This window comes from Uloborus diversus, chromosome 3, assembly GCF_026930045.1.
Source record: "Uloborus diversus isolate 005 chromosome 3, Udiv.v.3.1, whole genome shotgun sequence".
Classification (NCBI taxonomy): Eukaryota; Metazoa; Arthropoda; class Arachnida; order Araneae; family Uloboridae; genus Uloborus; species Uloborus diversus.
This window is the reverse complement of record NC_072733.1, coordinates 42,147,410-42,170,517: the sequence shown is the minus strand read 5'-3', so window position 1 is coordinate 42,170,517 and position 23,108 is coordinate 42,147,410. Positions and strand designations below refer to the sequence as shown.

General features: G+C 32.4%; 1 protein-coding gene across 1 annotated transcript in view; it reads left to right on the top strand.

Annotated features, from left to right (window-relative positions):
* The first annotated feature begins 6,463 nt into the window (after positions 1–6,463).
* The window catches only part of LOC129219392 (uncharacterized), a 68,286-nt gene continuing 51,641 nt past the window's right edge, over positions 6,464–23,108 (top strand). The window contains exon 1 of the mRNA XM_054853780.1: positions 6,464–6,715. Within this exon, the coding sequence (XP_054709755.1) occupies positions 6,686–6,715 (30 nt within the window). The 5' untranslated portion in view covers positions 6,464–6,685. The remainder of the gene's footprint in view (positions 6,716–23,108) is intronic.

The window sequence follows — 23,108 nt, the reverse complement described above, 5'->3', positions numbered from 1 at the left end:
ATACAACGTTAGAAATTCAATTTGAAAATCAAATTTTCCAATGGTTGTGATTTTAAAATGAGATTTCTTAAAAGCCTCATTAAAAAAAATAATAAGAAGTATTAATTTGCACTCCTTTTTAATGTTTAATATATTAATGTTGATCAAATCGTGTGAATTCAATTTTTCGAAGCAGTAACTTTAGAGATAGATGCTTTCTTGCAAAGTCCCCAGGTGACACCCATCTGGGGGAGGGGGGATGACACCCCAAGTTAATTTAAGATTTCATAAAAAATTTAAATACTTTAATTCTGAAACATTGCCCCAATAAATCTTAGATTACATTTCCTCTAAAAAATTTCAATGAAAATGGGGGTACTATGTTGCTGGTAGAGAATGGGTTGCATATGAGTCTGGAGCTAATTTTACACAAAATGCGATGGTATACAGCTTTGTATGAATAACTTCATCTATATTTCTTTTTTTCTCAATTTTGAACTTAAAGTTTATTGGTCGGTTTAGAATTAACCTTAATATAAATATTTTAAAACTAACTTGTTTTGAGCATTGTAATCAAGAAATCATGTACTAATTTTATTTCATATGAAAAACATAGAATAGTCTTTAGATTTAAAAAAAAAAGAATGTTTATAGAATAGTCTTTAGATTTAAAAAAAAAAAACATGTTAATAGAATAGTCTTTAGATTTAAAAAACATGTGCTACATTTTATTGGATCTTTTGGATTAGCGCTTTCGCGCCAAAACTCATTTGAATTTGCCGCCCTTCAGAACTTTCTACCAGGCTACGGGCCAAGACTTGGGAATATGCTTCTCCCATGGATTCATTTCTTTTACTATTTTATAACTGAGGTCAAATTTAAAAAATATATATATTATTATTACATGAAAGTGATTACACTTCCGATTCAAAAACTGCTTCTACTTGCAAAATATTAGGGATCAAAACAATTGCTGACAGTTGTTAATAGTTAAAAAGAGTTGTAATAAAAACAAGTAAACTATCGGTTCGGCGGAGGTAGCTATTACAGAAAGTGAAACGAATTGTGAACCAATTTGTAGTCCGTTTCTTTTAAAAATGTAAGGATAGTCAGTGAAAATTTAGAGAGAAAGAGAAGCCTGGAGTCGGCATTTTTCCAACGACTCATACTCCAACTCCTATACTCAAAAACCAGTCCGATTCCGACTCCACAGCCCTGCAAATAACGGGCATTTCTTCAAGCACCGATCCATTTATATGGGCTGTTACATATTTTTTACTCAGAATAGCTTACACTCCGATTAACGGACACTCATTTTAACTAAAGATTTTTTTGAGAAATCACGATTGCTTATTGTTCTCACTTGACCGTCCTTGATGTTGTGGTTCCTTTTTCAGCTTGGACCAGGGGCCTCTGCAGCACCACCGCCCACCGTCCTCCAGGCGCGGCTGTCCCCCGGTCCTGAGCTATCCACTTCACCTGGTCGGAGGCGTCCATGTCCTACACACACGCACGCTCACACACAAACACACGACTACACACACATACACTACGCACACGCCTACGTGCATACACACAGGTCTACTCACACACACAAGCCTACACACACACACAACTATGCACACGTAACCGCCCAGGAGGAGAGGCAGGCTTGGGGGGACAGGAGCCGTTTCTAGAAAGAATAACTCCAATGAGTAGGGCACTGTCGTGATTGCGAAAAACATAATTTGAATTCAAAACTTCAGAATTCAAATTAATTTTTTTTTGCAATTCCTATAGAAAAATTTTGAATAAAAAAATAATAACAATTTTGAAATTAAGTTTTATTGTTTGTTTGTTCTAACTCCCTAATTTATAAAAGTAATTGCTTAATTACAGGAAGTTATTCGCTACTTTTTCTGCGTCAGAAATTTAAAGTATCTTCACTTACCTACGCGAGAAATTATTTAAGTTAAAAATTGTATAACCGTGGATCTCTTTTTGTAAGATCCGTCTGAACAACAACAAATAAATAAGTAGAATAAATAGAATTATTCTATTGCTACACTTTTTATTTATCATCTACCAAATTTATCTTACTTTTTATCATATAATTTAACTTTCTAAGTAATGTATAGGAAATAAATCCTCCGATTCTACTGGATGTATGATGCTGTAAAATTAAGGCCAGGAGAGTGAGATTTTTTTTTTTTTTTTTTTGCGCCAGGAGAGTGACGTATTTTGCTCTAGGACAGTGACATTTTTTTTCCGATAGGAGTGATATTTTCCACACACAAGGTCTGTTACTTAGACCCAGAACTATATATAAGGTAAAGAATGTTAGTTTTCTATTCTAACCTCTTAATTTAACTTCACACTACAGAAATGATTACAATTTTGTTTTAATTTAAATCTAACAAAATGGTGAGAACAAACAGTTCAACAGATTAAAATTACTTCTTTTGATCTATAATTATTGAACTAATTGCTAGGCTAGGAGAGGAACATGAAATCTTGGGAGAAACTTTAAAATGAGGTACCTTAATTATATGACAGTTAAGTAAATTAAAAAAATATTATTTAATATCTTTAAGAATACATTAATTTGTGGAATGTTGATATAACATTATTAAATATTTTAAGTACATTCAAGAAACAGATTAGGACGCCAGGTCAGTGTCTTTCTGGGCATTCAAAAAGTTTCATAGAAAAAATAAATGAGTTATTGTTTCAATATGAATATAATAACATCGGAAAAAATATTTCTAATAATTCAGAAAAGAAGAAACTATCTAGGTAAAAAAATTCTTGTGTTGTCCTTCTTGGACGTGATATTGTTAGGATTTTTCAGATTCATCCACATACATATTTCAGTAGTTATTTAGATAAAATATTGAACTGAAAATGCTACTATTTAATGAAAGCTGTAAAGAATCTAGAAAAAAAAAAAAAAAAAACCATGTTGTGGAGCAGATTTTTATCTATGGTCTTACAAGGGGGCTATATTAACTTGTTTTTTCCAGGGAAAACGTTGAATAACATTTGCCATATATAGAGAGGGCAGTAAAACCGATGGTAGGGGTCTAGATTTCGCAACTTTCTCGTTTTACAGATAATGGACATTGAAATGGGAATCAAATTACTCCTTTGATTTCAACTCTTATGAAATAACTCAGAAATGCCCAAACTCATCAAATCTTGATTTTTGGGAGTCTTTCCACATTTTGACGAATCTTTCTGATCTATTTAATGATATTATAACAATTCCGTATTTTTCTGAAGATTGGTTTCCATTCTTAAAATTTGTTTCTTTTTTTTTTTCCTTCTCTTTGAATTCCTACGGTTTTGGTGATGTACGTGTTATTGTTCTGTCTTTCTTAATTATTTTTATCTCTCTTTACGTTTCCATTTCCTATTTTATTTCGTACATATTTTGCAGTTTCGTTTTGTTGTTTACCCAATATGTTTTAGGTTTTCCCTGTATTATGCTTATTTTGCCTTTCCCTGAATGAAACAATTGTTTATCTACAAATTTCTTCCAGCATGAAATTTATTGCTAATTTATTAATAAGTGGTCTCATTTTAACAGCAAAATTTATTATATCGGGAAGTTTGGAGAAATATATTGCTTAACTATTATTTCTCAAAGGGAGCCATGCAATAAATTTCGGCTCAGCGTTCCATTTTGTCTTGTTTGTTTTGTTAATTTGCTATTTTTACTATTTAATCTGTTTGCTGTTCATTCTTGTTGCTTTTACCTGATACCTTTACTTTGAAAAGCTCACTATTTTGCATTGAAAAGGGGGCTCATTGAAACTTGGAAGCATGTGCATGCCGTAAACTACTAATTTTGTGTTATAAAACAGTTTTTCCTTTAACTTTTCCGTTGGCACCCTGAATTGCTTATTTTTTAATGGTCGCGTTTTATTTGGAATACATTTTTGACGATAATTCGCTAATTTCATTGATTTGACTGATTTTCTACGGATTTGTGAGGGAGCAGTTGGACCCCTTAAGTTTGCCAGGAGCATCAGATAGCGTAAGTACGCTACTGATACTTATTTCTGGAATAAATAGCCAAGACATGAACTACTTACTTTTCAGAAAGTGAGGATATTCACTGAGTTTTAATTAGAAGCAGCAAAGCTTGGGCACAAAGTAGAAACAATACTCTACAATTAAGTCCGTTTACCAAAGAGTCGGCTCAATGGAAGTGTTCTTCTGCCTCGATAAGAAAAACCAATATGCTTAACGGGAAAAGGGGAACACTGAAGATGGAATTTTACTTCAACTTTCTCCAGGAGAAACGCCAGTTAGCTGTAAGCTACTATGTAAATAGGTGTTACCGTAAGTCACAACTAACGGTTTCAAGCCGGTTTATTCCGTTTCCTTTGTAAACGCACCACCAATTGTTACCATGTCAAAAAAACAAAACAAAATCATTATGTACCATACACCGGCAATAGAAAAGAATGGTATCGCAAATTTGCTGCGTTTGTGACACTAAAAATCTATTCAAAGAAAAATTAAATTAATCTGGCTAGTTTCGTGTTTGGAAGCCGAATTTAATCTCGTGCGACCTTCATGTCTCGCAGCTTCCAAATCCCTCGAGATTTATGTCTTTTTTATGCAATTGATTGAAGCTACGGCCATCGGACGGAGACAAACGAACCGCGGTAGGCTGCACAGTTGACTTATTTTTCAGTTTCAATTTGTGGAATAGAACAGTGGAGACTTTTAGTGACTTGACCCAGAAATTCTCAGGGCTTGTTTGAATGTGTCCTACATCCGATCGCCGTTTCTACTGGCGAAATGTCTCCCAACACCTTTCAAGAAACGAAACAAGAAAAGATTTTGGCGGGCCGAATGCCGAACTTATGCTTATTTGTGGATGGAAATGAGCTCAGATTTGGCTGCTTATCGCGCTTTTGATTCGGTTTCGATTTTAGTGCAAACACTTTCAACTTCATCTGAAATTTATGCTTTTAAAAAGTCTATTAAACAAGCTTGAAAGTAATGTTTGTAACTGAAATGTAGAAAGAAGTTTATAAATAATGCTAAAACGCAAGTGCTACAAGTTATGAGCTACTGAAAGGTGACGTAGATCAAAAGTGCCCCCAGGGCAATGGCACACCGCTCAAATGCTATGGAGCCCTCTCCCTTCCCCCACAAAAAAACGAGGACCCCAAAACCAGATCAAACCCTTCTAAAATTACCGCTCCCTGAAAATTATGATGACGACATTTCCTTCCCCCGCCCTCCGTTCTAAAAGTTACAATGGCGTCATGTTCTCTTTCCACCCTCCTTCCTAAAAATTACAATGACGCAATGGCCTCGCTCCTCTCCCCCTCTAGAGCTAACTAAAGTTTTTTTTGTTTTTCTTACTGGTGTTATGAACTTTTTAATATCTACTTTTTTTAGTTTGACTCCATAAAAGAAACTAATTGTTTCATTCGTTAATCATTATCCGCAGAGCAAAAAATAAAAAAAAATATTAATATTAAAAGTTAAGAATTAAAATAAAATATTCACGGTACTGCAATCATTTAAATACAAAATACGGGTTGATTTTTTAAAAACTTATTTATATATTTATTACTATTAATTTTTTAGGGAAAAATAAAACGCATTAAATTTACTGAATTAAAACCGCTCAAACAATTTCTCTCAACTTCGATAAGGTTAAGTCAAAGGAGAAATTTATGTCGATGTTTTCGTTGTCAAACAAAAGAATAACATCAAAAATTCCGAATTAAAATTTTAAAAATTTACCTCAATAATAATCTACATCAGTAATAAAATCTTTTGCAGTATTGCATGAAAGTGCTCTGAATTCATTTCACTTTTATTCAATAATCTGTAATTTTCGTTAATATTACAGGGGTGCCCCCCCCCAAGAGCAAAGGCGCATCCCCCTTAAATATCGCGATGACCTCTTCCTCCCTCCCAAAAAAAGCAAGAGCGACTCCCCGAGAAGAAAAAATACCCCTCAAAGCACCGAGCCCCCTAAAATTTTCAATGCCGCAGTCTGCGCCATGACCCCCCTCCGCTACCCCCAGACTAGGTGAGCACCCCATAATATTAAATCTGCTGTGAAATGCATTTTGATATTTAAAAAAAAAAAACATTTTCTCTGTTTCTTGGGAGAGAAAATAGACTCTCTGCCCAATTTTGGGGTGCTATAAAATATTTTTTAGTTTAATTGTTTTTTCCCCCACTCTCTTTCATATTATCTGACGTTAAAATATTTAAACAGCTCGAAATCTTTCTTTCCTTTTATTTTTTTTTTCTGACGCACCAAACATCAAAAAAAGTTTTAAAAAGCAATTGAACCCTTTTTATTTTCTGCTGAAACAGAAATTACTTCAAACCACTTGGCGACTTTTTAACTCTTTATTTAACTCGAGAAAACGCGCTTTCTGGCAACCACCTTGAAAAACCAGATACGCGCTCAACTTAGCGCGGTTTGAAATACCCAATTTGTAATAGAGAAAGCTGAGTAGAAAGCCATGTGAGCTTTGACAATTCACAGCGTGTTTCGTTCCTACACCGCGCGTGGCCGCGAAAACGAACTCTTTTCTGTTTTGATGATCATATTTGAAATTAATATGCTCGGAAAAAAGGATTCGGTCTTGTTGATTGATATTAATGCTACACTGAAGTTTCGCAAAGATGAATAAATGGAAATGTAACTTGTTAACTGTGAATTGAAAAGTGATACACGAAAATGTTTTTCATAAGGAATATCATTTATTTGGTAAGTACATTAATGAATCATATCGAAAGTTCACAATTATTTCAAAACAGTAAAACTTCTACTATCCGAAATTATTTCATCCGAAACCTCGTTTAACCGGCGCCGGTTTCCTTTAATTTTATTCACTTTTTTTTTATTGGTAAGCAAACAACGTAATTTCATGATCACCAGATACAGCCCTTTCTATTGTAGGCACCCATGCATTTCTGTCATTCCCCCCCCCCCTCTCCCCTCTTTTCAACCTGAGCCCAACAGTAAATTTTTGGAGCACTATAAACAAATTGTTATTCAGTGTCGCTGTTTTTTAAAATGTTATGAAATTCGAAAGTTGATCGAACCTGAATGTTTTGTTTTGCTTACTAATTATGTTTAACAATGTATTCATGTCTAAAATTAAGAAACAAAACATAAAGTTAACTGAATTTTGTACCTCAGAGCCAGAAGGACGTAAGTCCCATAATGGCAATTTTACAGGAAATATGAAAAACTTTTTTGGTGCGTGCAAAGGATGGGACGTGCGCTCTTTTAACCCTGGTAAAAAAAAAATTAAAATATTTTTTTTTAAGAACTACGTTCACGTGGTTCGATGCGAAATAGGCTTCTACGTACAATGAACTAACAAACGGCAAATCACAATTTTTGAACTTACGTCAGTCTGGCTCTGAGGTACAGAATTGTTTATGACACAATAAAAGTAGAAGTTTACTATATTATGTCTTAAGGAATTTATATACCATCTTCTGACTTTGTGATTTTTATTGAACGAACACATTTGTTTGTAGTAATATTTAAACGGAATTAAAAACATCGCATCTTTTTTAGTATTTACTTTAGAAAAGTGAATCGAAAAAGGGGCACATAGGAACTATTTTTTCTTTTTCGAAAAATATTATCAATTTCTAAGCTCGAAAATGTCCCCATGATTGAAGAGATATTTCTTTGTGCCTTGAAATTTTTTTCGGTTTTAGATTTATTTTAAATATTTCTTTAATTTATGATATTTTTTAAATAATATCGTAAATTGTTTACCTGTGCCCCTATAGAAGGGATCTTGTGAAAACGTGTGGGCATACATACAGGGTATTTCAGTTAAACGTTTCAGAACTCCTAAGAGGGGATAGGGTGCACCCTGAGGACTCGAAATCATATAAAAATGTGGGGTCGTAATTGCTTTCCCGACCCGAGAAATTTGAGATACGCCGGGAGTATTCCTGACTGTTTGGAGTTTCGAGGTGTGCATTGTAGCCGGTTGAAAAAAAATTGAGCACTTACTCGGACAAATGTACTTTTTGCTTTTTTACGTGTATTATTAAAAAGATTTTTCACTTACGTTCTCTTTTTCTTTACGGTGCTTATGTGTACATCACCGCTTTAGGAAATCAGTTCCGACCTCAGATTGCTGTATGATTTTGAGTCGTCAGGATGCACCCTACCCCTCTTAGGAGTTCTAAAACGTTTAACTGAAACGCCCTGCAAACAGGATTAATAAATGCTGGACACGCATCATATTTCAAAGAAAAGCTCTTTATAATGAGTATCTAACAATTACTTTGAAGATTTTGTAACGTAAACTGTGTCAGTTTAAATTGTACAGTAATTGTGTCATTATGAAAAAATTTTCCCCCAACATATAACTGCGCTTACTGTCAAATTTTAAAGTCTCATATCCTATTCTGATCACTGGATAAACATGAAAAAAACTTGTAAGACTACATAGTACAAAAAAATATTTCATTATGAAAAGTTTATTCTTATTGCACATTGCTTTGTAGCTTCACACATAGCAGGATAATGTATTTTTAAATTATTTTAGCCTTTAGTTTTTAATTAATTGAAAATATTTTGTGTCTTTTTATTTCCTGTACCTGTAAGTATTGCATAACACTAAGTTGTTGACCAACTATTTAGTAACAAAATAAATAAATAACAACAATAAGAGTAAATTAACCAATATTTAATAATAATAATCATCATTATAGCTAACAATAAATTTACAAGCTGATAATAGAAAAATAATGATTCTAAATATTTACACATTGTTAATCGCATATAATATCCTACACTAATATTTAATATTACGGATGGGATAAAGAAACTGTTGGCTCTTTGATGTTGCGTTCACAAGTGCCCCATCATCTTCCTTAAACTAACTTTCAAAAATAATTCTAAATTTAAATAAAAAATTGAAACATTGTCATAAATGTACCTGAATGTTCATATAATGGTTCGCAATAATTAAGTTAAGCCTATTAGTTAGTTTAAAATTTGTTTTCGTGTGAAGAAGAGTGATAAAATTATTTACAACACCTGCTAAATCAAATACGTTGTCACAACAGAAACATAAACTGGCTCATTGCTCTAAAAGACTGGCCAAGAGGTTTTGGTTCTGTCATTACTTGAAAAATTTTCAATATTTTTTGCTTGAAGTATTCTTAGTAAAACATATCATGTTCATATGTGCTCCCTTTTCCCCTACATATTTAAATTCAGAATTAAAGTTTCTGTGGTCTCCTGACAGCCACTTTTATCTCTCTTAAAACTGAAAACAAAGGTTTTTTGTGTGCTTATGTCTCAATATTGAATCTGTAGTTATTTAAAAGCTCAAATTTTGTTTCCGTTTCATTATTTTCTCTTGTTTATGTCTTCTTTTCTAGAGCGCCCCAGCGTAAATATTCCTCCTCCTTCTTCTTCTTTATTTATTTTTGTTTAGGATCAACTGAAAAAAATAGAAAAATGAAAATGAATGAAAAAAAAAAACTTTTTTCTTTCTTTTACTTAATGAGTCTCACTGCGTTTGAATACAAAATAATAATAATAATAATAATAATAATAATAATAATAATAATAATAATAATAATAATTAATCAAACTTTTGAACTGAAATATATTTTTTAGACTTCCTATCCACCATTGAAGAACGATGACTTTTAGTCTCAGATATGTGTTTTTTTTAATCATTGTTTATCGGAATTCATCAATTTTATTCATAAAATAATTTATTCTGCTTTTACATACCTTAACTCCGTACTTGTACATGATCAAGCAAATTAATTATCTAAGTATTAATTACAAAAAATTGCTATATGTACGTGCGTATGTGTATGTTTGTTTGTATATGTGTGTAGCAGAGGTGAATTGGTGCCGGATTAGGCCCGCCACTTTGGGTTCTTCCAGAGGGAGGGGGAAAAGGGTGTGAATTTTATTGAGCGTAGTATAGCCTACTAAGGCTCTTACGCCAAAAACCTAATCAAACCAAACAAAATTTTATTGGAAAACATTAAAAACAACGCCCACTTAAGGGAAGATGCTGTATCCACGGACGGTTGTACCTACGGACGTTGGTCGAGAAATTCCGGGTATCGTCGAGAGAGATAATAATTGGGGTTCAACGTGTGTGTCACAGCCCTCTCCAGTACCCCAGGAAGTTTCAACGCCATCAAACGAACGTTTAAGATTCTATCACATTTTTTTTTGGTTTTAGTAGGGTCTAAATTAAAAAAAAAAACAACATAAGCAGTTTCTTTTTTTTTCGTCCGTCGTGGATTGTATTATTCATTTTTATTGTAGGTATCAGGATTCCCTATGTTTTGAAGGTTTTGTTTCTGATTTTTAATGTTGTAAAAACTGTGGTCCTGTCGATGTGACTGCCTTGCAAAACCAAAATGGCATACCTTTGTACCCAAGGACACCACAACCATTTGTCGTCACGGACAGCAATTTTTACTCTCCTTGGGTCATACACGAGTCTTCTTACAATGTGAAGTACCTCAAAATAGTGCCTTGTCATCAACGTCCGAAATTTGCTTTCAACAATGATGATGAATTTGAAGTAGGGCTTGAAGTTATAGTGTTGAAGTAACTCCCACCTGTTGTAGGATCTACAGGCCGTCAATCCCACCTGTTTTCATTTGAAGTCAACTTTTCTAGATTTTTGCTTGTTTAATCTAAACTGAGTTTTTTGTGGTGAGTTAATTTTGGTTAAAAGTTTCAATTTGCATATAAATTGAAGTTATGTAGATGCATAGAGAGCCGTACTATCATGAATCTAGTTATTTTTTTTTTTTTTGTTTAAAAACATATAAATTTGTAATACCATCACTAACTCTCTTAAGACCAATAATTTTTTTTAAGAGTTCACTGATGTTAAAGATTAAGGAAAATTAAAAAAAAGGAAAAAACCTTCGATTAGTTTTCAAAGTTTCAAAGTCTGTTGGAGATTTTATTTAATGTTATTTTCAATGGATGTTTGAAGTATTTCAATATAAAATGGCTTATGAAAATGTATTGAATACTATTGAGTCTCTTAGACCTATTTATATATTATTTTTTTATATGTCCATGGGTACAAAGGCACCTGTCCGCGGGGTGAACGGGTTGTTATACCCACGGACAAAAAAGATGGTTTTTAAGAAATTTTTTTGATGTTGAAAGCTTTGAGATTTTCACCTGAAAAAATTGCCAAATTAGGTGATAAGTTGTAGATTCTGCCAGAAATTTTTTTCTGATCGATTATCCATTCCCAGAGACCAGCAAAATTTGAAAAGTAAATTTTGTCCGTGGGTACAGCAGTTTCCCCTACAGTAAAAACATTAATTTTTCAAAGAGAGAGGGGATTAATTGACCCCTTTGTCTCCCTTAATGATAGGCCTGTGCCGGAAAGCACCGGAACGCCGTTCTAGTACTGCTTTTCTGGAAAAAAAATCAAATCCCTTTCCACATAAAATTATTCATGGCTAAATATTCAATTATTTCTCATTTGCTTTCCGGCACTGACAAGTTATGCATTAGCACAAGGAACCGACCAAAAAAGGGGGATAAGGGAGAAAGACGCATTTTATTTTTCATTAATCAACTTCAAAGTGAAATAAATGGCGGAAGAGATGCAGAAAATTTTTAACTTTCTAACTAGCTTTTTTTTAAAAAAATTCCTCTCATTGCTGTGTTTGGTATTTTAAAATGTTCAATTAATGGTTTGTTGGCTTTTATCCTATCATCTTTAGAGCGTAATTTTTTGCCCTTATTACTACTATTTTCCCCTTTTTTTTGATAAATATATTTTTGGAAAAAGCAAGGGAAGAGAAAAGGGTGTAATGAGATTTTTACAGTCACTTAATTGAAAGATAGATCTGAATTACTGACGCATAAATGAAATTTTAATTACATTAATTTTAAAATTTTTGTTTCAACTTCTGAAAATTGATGTGCATCTAAGAGATACATAACAGAAGTGACGCATAATATGTATATTGATCTTGAATGTAAAGGAATGCAAGACGAGGAAAAATAGTTTAAGATAATATACTTTTTCAAATTGAACAAACTGGAAATTTGTTATGAAAATTACAGTATGTAAAGATAGAACAAGTATGTTACAATAAAACTTGCATTGAAGCGTTATTTTTTATTTTTCGCAGTACATTTTTACCATTAAAAAACGTAGAAAATTTTAATTTTTTTCATGGAGTATCAAATTGTTCTCTAGTGATATTTTCTATTTGATGGTTAAAAATATTTCTGATCAAATGAGTGAGGAAATAAAAGAATGAATGATTAAATGAATAGATAATGAAACAATAAATGAATAAAAAATAAATGAGTAAATATATGAGAAAAATGAATGAATTACAAAAATAATTAATGAACAAGAAAATAAGGGAATGATCGAATAAATAAGTGAATTATTAAATGAAATATTACAAATGAATGAAAAAAAAAGTAACAAATGATTGAATAAGTAAACGAAACGAACTATTTCACTTTTACCCATTCACTTTGCCCTGCGTACACTTGACTAATTGTACAAAGCATTTAAAATAAAAATAAGCTTAGATTAAATAAATAAATATTACACAGAATATTATGAGGTCTCAATCAAATCAATAATTAAAATTTCAATAGCAAGAAATTTTTCATTTTGAAAAACAATTTTTTTTTAATTTACAAAAAATGTTACAATATGAGTATTAGTTTTTAAAAATTGCTTTCATTATGATATGCTTTTATCTTCATAGATAACTTTTTCCTGAATGGAATAGACTATAGATGTTAATGTACAGTTGAAATATTCCCAGATAGGTAGCATTAAAAACGGAGCAATTATTTCACTATTTCACTTAGCCCCACATTCCCCTATATATATACTTATAAAAAAAACCCATCTAATCTTGAATTTGGACCGTGAACGATTTATCTTAACAAAAGTATATTGTACACCCCATTCTTCTGTCCACTCTTCCCCGTTTCTAGTTTTTTGGATTCAATCCCGAACTATCGAAACAATGTATTTTTTGCATTGGTTTCATTTCTAAACAGAAAAAAAAATCGTAAAATTTTGTTAAATTTTTGCTGATTTTTTTTTCTGTCTAGGGAAAAAACGATGGTTTTTAAGTAAGACTTTATATAAACTTTTGGTTTACTTTAAAGAAGAAAAAAAATACAATTCATGTAAATATTTTGCATCTTTTTGTACTGTCAAAATACCTTTCATGGGTACAAAAAATAGCTATATATATGTTCCTATTCAAAACGATTATTTGTTTTAATTATTCTTACAAACAACTCTCTACTTATTTTCATAACAACTTTTATTTTCGGCATTAGTTAATATTACTCGCCTTTCAACAGGTTTATTGGACTATTAAACTACCAATATATGTCACTGGAAAAAAGCTATTTATTATTATAGCTTAGTATTCTTTTATTAATATTAGCAAGTTAATAGAAATTATCCAGTTTGAATTAATTTGTACTGAGTGTTATCCAGTTTGGAGAGATTTTGAACATAATAAAATATAAAAAAAAGAGAGAGAGAGTAAAAGTGAGTGAAAATGAATTGTTCTCAATATTATCTTCTCATTTATTTACAAGATAAAAAAAATAAGCAATAAATATATAGAAATTTTAAAGAATCTTTGTAATCTGTAAAGTAAACCTGTATAGTAACAATATATCTTACCAAAATATTGTGTATATGTTTAAAAATAATTACCAGAATAGAAATTACTAAAATACGCATTTTTATAGAAATTACGAAATACGAGTTTACATAACTTGATATCATTATTTACTAATTTTATACATTTTGATTTATCACAAAAATATCAATTATGCATTGGTGCAAGCACCTTTTGCATTTTTTCGTACCTAAACCCAGAATTCATCTTACTGGACGCTGTAGAGATTACAACTTGCCATTTAGGGACAGTACACAAATTTCATTCGGCTCATTGCTAAAGTTTTTCATGTATGATTGCAACGCGCAATACCTAAAACGAACGAAAATATGTTAAGAATCATTAAAACATGTTGATTAAACTTAAATTGCGGTGTGTAAAACAATTCTCCGCCAATCGCTTACTGAGTTACCCCTCTTTGTAAGTTCAATTATTTGTTTTCAATTCAATTTCATTGTTAAAATCAAGAAGCTCTTTCTGAAACAACGTTCTAAACCTATAAAGCGGGACCTATACAATTCAAGACATCTATTCCTTTGTTTGCAAATTATTGTCCATGAAGAAGTTTCTCCCAAAGATTTTAGTTCGCCTCAATAAATAACGCTGAAGTGTTTTTCCCCGCATGATCTGACAAATAATGACCTTTTACGATAAATATCCAAGAATGCTTTGTTCATTACAATAATGCATATGATGCAATAATTTCAATAACCGTACTTTTGTTGCGAAACTTAGAGGAGCTACGGCAAATAATTGCATACTTCGGACTTGTAATGGTTTCACAGGGAAAGTGTTCAAGATAAAACTATTTAAGCTTTGAGGGTTATAACTCATCCACTCAATGTCTCCATAACCATATGAAAAATAATGTAATACATGCACAAATTTTTAACTAATTACAGTCACGTGTTTCGGGCTTCAAAAAAATCCTTTTTTAATGCAGAAAAAATGTAAATGGTGGATAGGGTAATTTGTTATTCAACTCAACAAAGGCACAAAACATTTTGTTTTAAAAATTCTTAATAGGTAACAAAAGCCAAAAGCTTTTGTCGGATGTCTTTTCATCCATAAGCTCAGTTATTTTGCATTGAAAAAGGCGTTTCTTGTAACGCCGAAACACTTGTCTGCAGTAATCTGCAATGTGTGCTTTTTGACGTTGTTATTTCTATTTTATTTTTCTGTATAAAGATATTCATGTATGATTGTAATTTATCTTATCTGCCTGTGAGTGTATGACGCAGCAAATGAAAACGACGGACGATCACAAATTGAACGTAAACGAGTCCCGATATCACAGTTCGAAATGAGAAAAGAAAAGTATAGATATCTGTTCAAAATATAGAGCACTCTTTTGTGAAAATGTGTAAAACTTAGTATCACGAAGATTAAGTACAGTAAATTGAATTATATATTTTGAATACTAGTAACTAACCCATAACATTTTTACCTTTTTTTTTTTTTTCAAAATATATATAAACATATTGAATGATATATTATGTTTTTCAATTGAAATTAAGACATTTATGTCATATATTGTTAGAGACATGTTACTATACTCAAGGATGTAAAAGTTTTGAATACGATTGGGGCTAAAACGAAAAATTACGCTGGGTTTTTCATTTTATTCAAATTATTTAATGTAAAAGCTGAGAAAAATTTATTATTATTTGCTTAAAATTTTCAGTTATTTAAATAAAGCGCTAATAGATACTATTTTATTTGTTAACAATCTGGGTTCAAAATGACCCGCCCTGCTGTTCTAAGTATAACGAAAGTCCCGCGGTTCTAGTGTTACATAGTTATTTCCTTATTATTTATACGAATGAAAAACTTTTTTATACACTCTGTCGCAAAAAAATGTATGCACCCACAAGAAATTGAGCTACACTCATGAAACTTGGCAGGCATGTAGTGTATAAGGAGATAAGAAGCTGATTAAAAATTCAGAATAAAAGATAATTTTATGAAGCAGTTACAGTATGCAAAAGGTTACAAATCAGTAAGAAGTAAAGCCACCTCTGGCAGCTATACAAGCCGAAATGCGACGTGGCATCGAATCAATTAGGTCACTTATGACCCCCTGCGGAAAATCATGCCATAATCTTTGCAACTGCGTCGTTAATTCCCCAGTATCCCGGGATGGCTGCAGTTGCCTTCCCAGCACGTCGCAGACATGCTCTATTGGCGAAAGGTCTGATGACCTGGCAGGCCATGGAAGTACGTCATATCCCTGAAGACAATGTTGAGAGAGCCGCGCAGTATGTGGACGAGCATTGTCCTGCTGATAAATAGCACCTCGGCGACTTGATAGCATATGCAGAACATTCGGCGTTAAAATGCTGTCCACGTATCTGCGAGCTGTCAAAGTGCCTTGGAGATTAACTAGAGGTGATCGTGTGTCCCAAGAAATCGCTCCTTACACTGTCACACCTTGTGAAATGGCTGTATAACGCTCGACAACAAATGCCGGATCAGAGCGTTGGCCGGTGCGGCTCCACACACGTGTACGGTGATCATTAGCACTGAGATTGAATCGAGATTCATCGCTGAAGATCACACGCTTCCAGTCTGTCACACTCCAAGCTGCCCGAGGTCGGCAAAAATCCAGTCGACACTGCCTGTGATGTGGGATCAGTGACAAGCATCTTAATTGACGTCGGCTCCTTAAGCCAACTTTGGCCAGTCGTCTCCTAATGGTTTCCCTTGATACCACCGGATGCTTTGAAGGAGGTAAGTCACGTTGAATCGATGCTAGCGACGTTGTCGGTGTCAACGTGGCCACCGAAAAGAAGTTCTTTCACACAAATAAAGGTGGCTAAGGACCTAGATATTTTCAGAGTTTCTACTATTTGACCGTATTTAATATGAAATAAGTCTAGATCTGTGAAAATCAGACGCTTGGATTACTTTTTGCCGTGACTAGCGATCTCAAACTTCGTTAATTCAATTGACTGCTATATGGGCGACTATTTCTTTTACGGGTTGATAAATATGTGCAGAAACTTTTAGTTCCAGTGCAAATTAAGCCCTGGTCTTAATGTTAAAAATATTGCGATACAATGTTTCATTCCTACAAAAGTGAAACGATGGACCGGATCACTGTAATTACCTTCACCTTTAAACTAAATTGCAAGCAGCTCACCAGTGATGTTTTTATAACCAATCGAAACTGCCGTAGTGTTATTTACAGCCTTTTTAGAGGAATCAAAATGTCTTGAAAGTAAAATGAATTCCTTGTTAACTTTCACCAGGGAATTGAGGTTGATGTAGGTTACAGGAAACGAGAAAAGCGCTGTAGGCACCACCATGTGAGCTGTTTGCCTCTTTCCTTTCGAATTACTTAACCTGACTGTGGAACTTCTTGCCGACCCTGTGAACTGCTACTGAGAATCATCCCGTTTTCAAGGAATCGCAAGAGAAAATTCAAGTTTCTCACGATTTCATGCTTTGGAAGATGAAGTTAAATGCGGGCGTTTTTTATTAAACTGTGCAAATATCATTTTTCAGATGATGTTTTTTACTCTTACATTTGAACTATATTCAGTTTGCACAATCTTTTCATAAGCAAAACAAAGTCAATAATTCAATTAGTTAAAACGAATTGTGTAAATGAAACTCTTAAATATTTCAGTAACGAAGCAACTATAATGTATTTTTTTAATATTTTTTATGTATGTAACCTGACTATGGTACTTCTTCTTGGCCCTACTGAATAGTGACTGAAAATTATCCCGTGTTCAAAAAATCACAATAAAATTCAAATTTCTCACGATTTCAAGCTCATAAAGTTTAATTTGAATGCAAGCATGCTTTTATTAAATTACAGAAATTTTAACTTACGAGCCTTAGTTTTACTCGTATATTCGAACTATATGCAGTTTGCACATCATTTTCCTGAACAAATAATCAAGTCGATTATTTTATTAGATTTTATTTGCGTAAGTCTTTTTAATGAACATTTCATGGATAACAATAATTTTTTCTCATTTAATAAATTTTTATAAGTTGTGTAAATTAAATAAAGTGTTTTTAACAGATAATTTTTTTTTAGATGAGATATTCAACGCCAAGCAGTATATTTCATCTTGTAGCTAAATGCTATTTAGAACATGTTGACTGCAAAAGTATTAGCCATGGATCAGTAATCCAATCATGCAAGCGTTCAAGATTTTCTATTATTATTTTTTTTTATCGCTCACGCATTTTATTTACGGTTTTAAAATGTAGGTTTTTTTTATTATTATTATTGCTTCTGATTACATACTTCAGCAATGGTTTTCTCAAACAATACAACAAAGACCAACTTGCATTTATTTGTGTAAAATGCCAAATTGAATTTCTCTGTGGAAAATGCTAAGTTTCATTTCCCTGTGTAAAATGATAAATTGCACTATTTTTTCCCACTAAAATGAGTAAATGGAATGACGGGGAACTGCATGGAAAAAAGGTTGGTTTCCCTAACATTATGGCAACACTACATCGTCACCTCAGAGCAACAGTAGGATATCTTAGTGATATTCCTGGGATTAGATGTCTTACTGTTGCTATGAGGCGACGATACATGATTTTAAAATTATTTTCCTCTCTTATTGTCAAAGCAGGAACATTTCTTGCCAGGGAAATTGTTTACTCAGACATCAATAGGCATTCCTTGGCAGCATTGTCAACATAATTCTATGAAAATTTATCAATTTTTTACATTGTGTGCAGGTGTTAAGTACAAAACTGACGATGGCCGCCATCGACCACGCGGAAATTAAATGAAAAAAAAAAGACGATCATAAAGTCACTTCTCAATCTCCAACCGATTGCCGCCTTAAAAAATAAATTAATGACCTTGCAGTGTTGAAACGGCAATGGCAATATGTAATTTGCAAAAACTTTACTTCCAAAATCAAGATGCTAACTTTATTAACGCATTTGAAACAGTTAGAAGCAAAGGGATAAAAGTGGATATTTTCAAATTTTTAGTAAAACGTGATAAAAAATAACGGCCTAGGCAGGCTTTCATTGATTCTTTTCTAAATCATACTGTAAAGCAGCACCTACCAGGGCTAATAGTACAATGTCTTGTCCCAAGACCGAGGAGAGGTTCCCCTACAATTTGTACTGGTTATCTCCAAATTTTTAATTTTGCCTTTTGCTTCTGACTCCCTCAGTTATTAAAAATGTTTTACTTATATTATTTTATTTAGGATTAGTAATTTTAACAAGTTTTAAAAAAGTGAAGGTATGTAAGAAAAAAGTATCTATCAGCACTTTGAGTAAAAAAAGGCCATTATTTCAAAAAAGTACCTACTAATAAAATTGTATCTACTGGTCAATGGCAACTACAGTTACATCTTTTACGTGGACACAATATAATCTGATAAATAATTCTGTTTGATTCTTTAACTAATGCTTCATCTGATAGTTCGAGACACAGAATGCAGACAATACCAAGGAATTACAAAGTTTGAAATACCAAGCTGCGACAGTCCGAGTTTTTTTTTTTTTTTTTTTTTTTCTTTAATAAAACTTTTCGCATTAACGATAATATCCTTAAATGGAATTATAATAAACCACTTGTTGATCCACTCTTATCTCTTTGTTTTTACATGTGTGATAAGCCAAACGTCTGTTTTCTTAACAATCAGTTTATGGTTGAATGAATGTAAAGGTCAGGAACATTAATTGCTGTTCTTTTGTGTGTTCGTCCGGTATTTTATACAATATTGTTAGTCTTACTCGCATGCCGTTGAAAGAACGTTATCACGATCTTTGAAGCTTTTGAAGAGGATTAAATTAAGACTTGATGAAGGACAATGAAATGTAGGCCACCAACTGTTTCCTTTGTCAAAACGTATTCAAATTTACGTGACTGAAAAGAAAAAGAATTGAGATACTAGTTATATTTAAAAGAAAATTTTCTTGAAGCTCGAATTAAGTTTCCAAATCTTGTTAACCCTTGACCACCATTGCGGAACTTTTGTACCATTTCTAAGTAGCCACATTCGTTTGAGAGGTCAGTTTAAGCGGAATGAAACGAAAACAGTTTCAAAAATATGACGCTTTGACGATTTATAACCTTAATAGTTTTTAAAGAATTTCTATTTTGTAACCATTCAACGTAGTATTTATTTTAAAGTGTTTGAAATATTTCAACATATCAAGCTTTAATCAAAAAAAAAAAAAAAAAAATTGCACTTACGATAGCATGATTTAATTTTTTGCCCCAGTCATTTGAATCTTGTTGTGCTTAGTAATACTTTCATAAAATTGTATAAAATAAATATTTTGAAAAATGACATTTTATGACGTGAAAAAAGTTTTACAATTTGATATTTTTGACGTTAAGTTCTATGAGATGTCCTTGCTTTCAGGATAGATGTTCTTTCATTTTATTTTCCATACTCTAATTTCCATTTTATCAATTTTTATTCAAGGAGTAATTTTTATTTTTTTTTCGAAGAATCAAGCATTTATTTGTTTTAGCAGAGCAAATGGCATTAGTCTAAAATGGCCTATCATGCGTTATCATCCCCCCCAATTTCGAAAAATAGTAAGTTATATCCAGTGCTTCGTTTCTAGCGAAAAAAACGTGCAGGAGTTCTATAGTCCTTGGGATTTATTTTAATGCTTAAATAGTCTGAATTATGTTCAAAATGGGAAAAATAATATAACATTCGAAAGAAGTGCTGAAGCAGAGCTCCCGTGAGCTCCTACACAAATTAACATCTCGAAAAACTGCATTGGAGAAAATCATGGCTTTTTCAACCCGTGTATAGTCAAACTACTCTGATATACTCAAAAACATTATGGTAACTAGTTGGTTTTTGCAATCTAAACAAATAGTGTTAAATTATCGTTGGCAGATTTTTCTGTCAAACGGAGAAATATTAAAGATGTGCCACTGTTGGTTATCTCGTTTATATGCCGCCACAAACTAGTATGTAAACTCTCTGCACCAGTCTTTTGGCCGGAAATAACTTTAAATTTAGATTTCTGAACGATAACTATGTGCGTGAATGTCTTTTTTTGTGAGATGTGCCTTTAATGTTGACGATGAGTAACATAACTATCTAGTGCTCTATCACAGCAGTCCGCAGTCCTCGACTCGAACCGTGTAGCAACTTAAGCAGAAACTCCGATCGCAGCAATGAACCGAAGATTATGTATTTCTCTAGAGTTTATTTTTTATCTAAAAAGTAATCTTACGTGCATAGTATGAAAAGTGCGTGTCGGTGCTGTAACCAAAACATAGAACGTCGCATTGATAATATGTTACAGTATTTTTCACTAAACATGTAACTTTCTTGGCAAATTTTTGTTGACGAAATAATTTTTATGCATTTGTGGTTAATAATTTGCTGACACAAATAAATAAGCACAAGAACATCTCGAAAGCAGATCATGTACTGATCATGTAAAAATTTTGTATTATACAGTGGACACCGGTTAAGTGAATCAGTGGTTAATGGAATCTGCCAATTTGGTGAATCAAATTACCAAAAACAGAACAAAATTCAGCTTTATTAAATTAGGCGCTTTATGGAATCAAAACTGTTTGGAACAAACGTGATTCACATAAACGGCGGCCACTATAGCACAACCGGAATCAGCCAACATATCAATTCAATTGCATGCGTTTTTAATTGAATATTTTGGCACACATAATAAAGTTCACTTAGCTCAAATTTAAGTTGAGATTCCATGTTATGTCACGAATTAAAACTAATACTACCTTGGATATTAAGGGGATGTATTTCATTGAAACTGTTTTTTGAAAATTTCAAAACAAAGAGTTACTGACAGTCAACAATCTTTAAATCTTATTAATGTTTTTGCCATGTTTTAATTATTAACACTATAAGCCTTGCATATTCTAACTATAACTATAAATAGTTTCTTCATTTTACTAGTTATCTTGAATACTCCAAAATTGATTGAAAACTACTTCCACATCTCAGTTACTCTTTTCAAAGCTCTGAGAAAAATAACTTAAAAAGTATAAATCCTTTAGATAACAGTTCATTTCTTCGGCTTGAAAGGTTAAAATACTCCACCTTTGTTTACCTTGTTACGGATCATTAATTGAGTTAAGTCTGCAGCATTTACGGAAGGCTTAAGAAACTTAACACTCTTTTGAGGGCAGCGCCATTTTAATCAGCCATTTAAAGACATGTTCTTGAAAGAAAGTAAAAGCACTAGTTACTAATTCTTTGCTTATACACATTGAACCGTTTTACTTATTCATTGTGGTATTAGTCATGTTTACGCCTGCTTAAAAGAAGATAAAAAGTCCAACTGAATGTTATTAAGTGAAAATTATGCACGCATTTTAAAATATGTAAATAGCTCTATTGCAGATTGTTTCAGTTTCTTAATTTTTAAATCATAATTATATTCTTTGATGGAGCATTTTGTTTCTGTGTCACTCAGATATTAAAACTGTTCACGTTTCCTTGAGTTTTTACGCGATATTTTCTAATCAGGAATGAAATTGCGATGATAATTCTGTGACATTGTTAACACTATGACTGATTCTACTAAACACATTACTTCATGGCTTCAAAGAAAAGAAGATAAACTAAAATATTAAATCGGTGCATGCAGGTAAACTTTGCGCTACATCTAAAGAATAAATATGAATCATATAAGTATTCAATTGTACCTGAATAATATATACGCTTAAAACATAAAAAAGGTCGTGGGTTTAAATGGCGCTTTGGTTATTTCCTTGAAAAAGAAACTAAATAAATAAATGAAATAATGTAATGTATCCTTGATATGATTAGAGAAATGTAAAGTTTGAAGTATTGCAACATCCAACTTCTTCATCACATTTGGGGTGGCCATTTTTTCTTTCCGAACTTAATAAAATAATAAAATGACTTCAATTGCACCCAACCCACTTCATCCGAAGGTCGTGGCCGAATAGGTGCCGATTTTGAGTAGGACGGTTTTAAAAAGTTAGAAAGTCAAAGGCTGAAAAAGAGATTATGTTGAAAATATTTTGTAAATTCTGCTCAAAATGATTTGTTTGCCATCTGTTTTCTGAAGTTTTTTATTAAGTATTGTTCATATATTTTGTTTCAGCAAGTTTAAAGTTTTAAAATGTTGTTAATTTCATCAAAAATGTGTACCTGAAACCCTCAAAACGTAAAAATATTAAGAGTAAAATCTTCCAGTACAGACCAACGTGCCCTTATTCCAACGAACTCCGACTCCCCCTATTCATAATAAATATTTTTGCGTTTAGCCTTGAAAATTTTCAACTCTTACGAAGTTAGTTATCAACCTATGGGGTATAATTTTAAGGCTTATAGACATTTGTATTTTCTAAAAACATGCTTGGTAATAAAAAAAAAGCTTAGTACATTTTTTATTTCGTGTCTTAATTTTCTCATTTTCAGAAATATAGAATGGGAAACTTAAAATTGGTGCTCTATTACAGACCT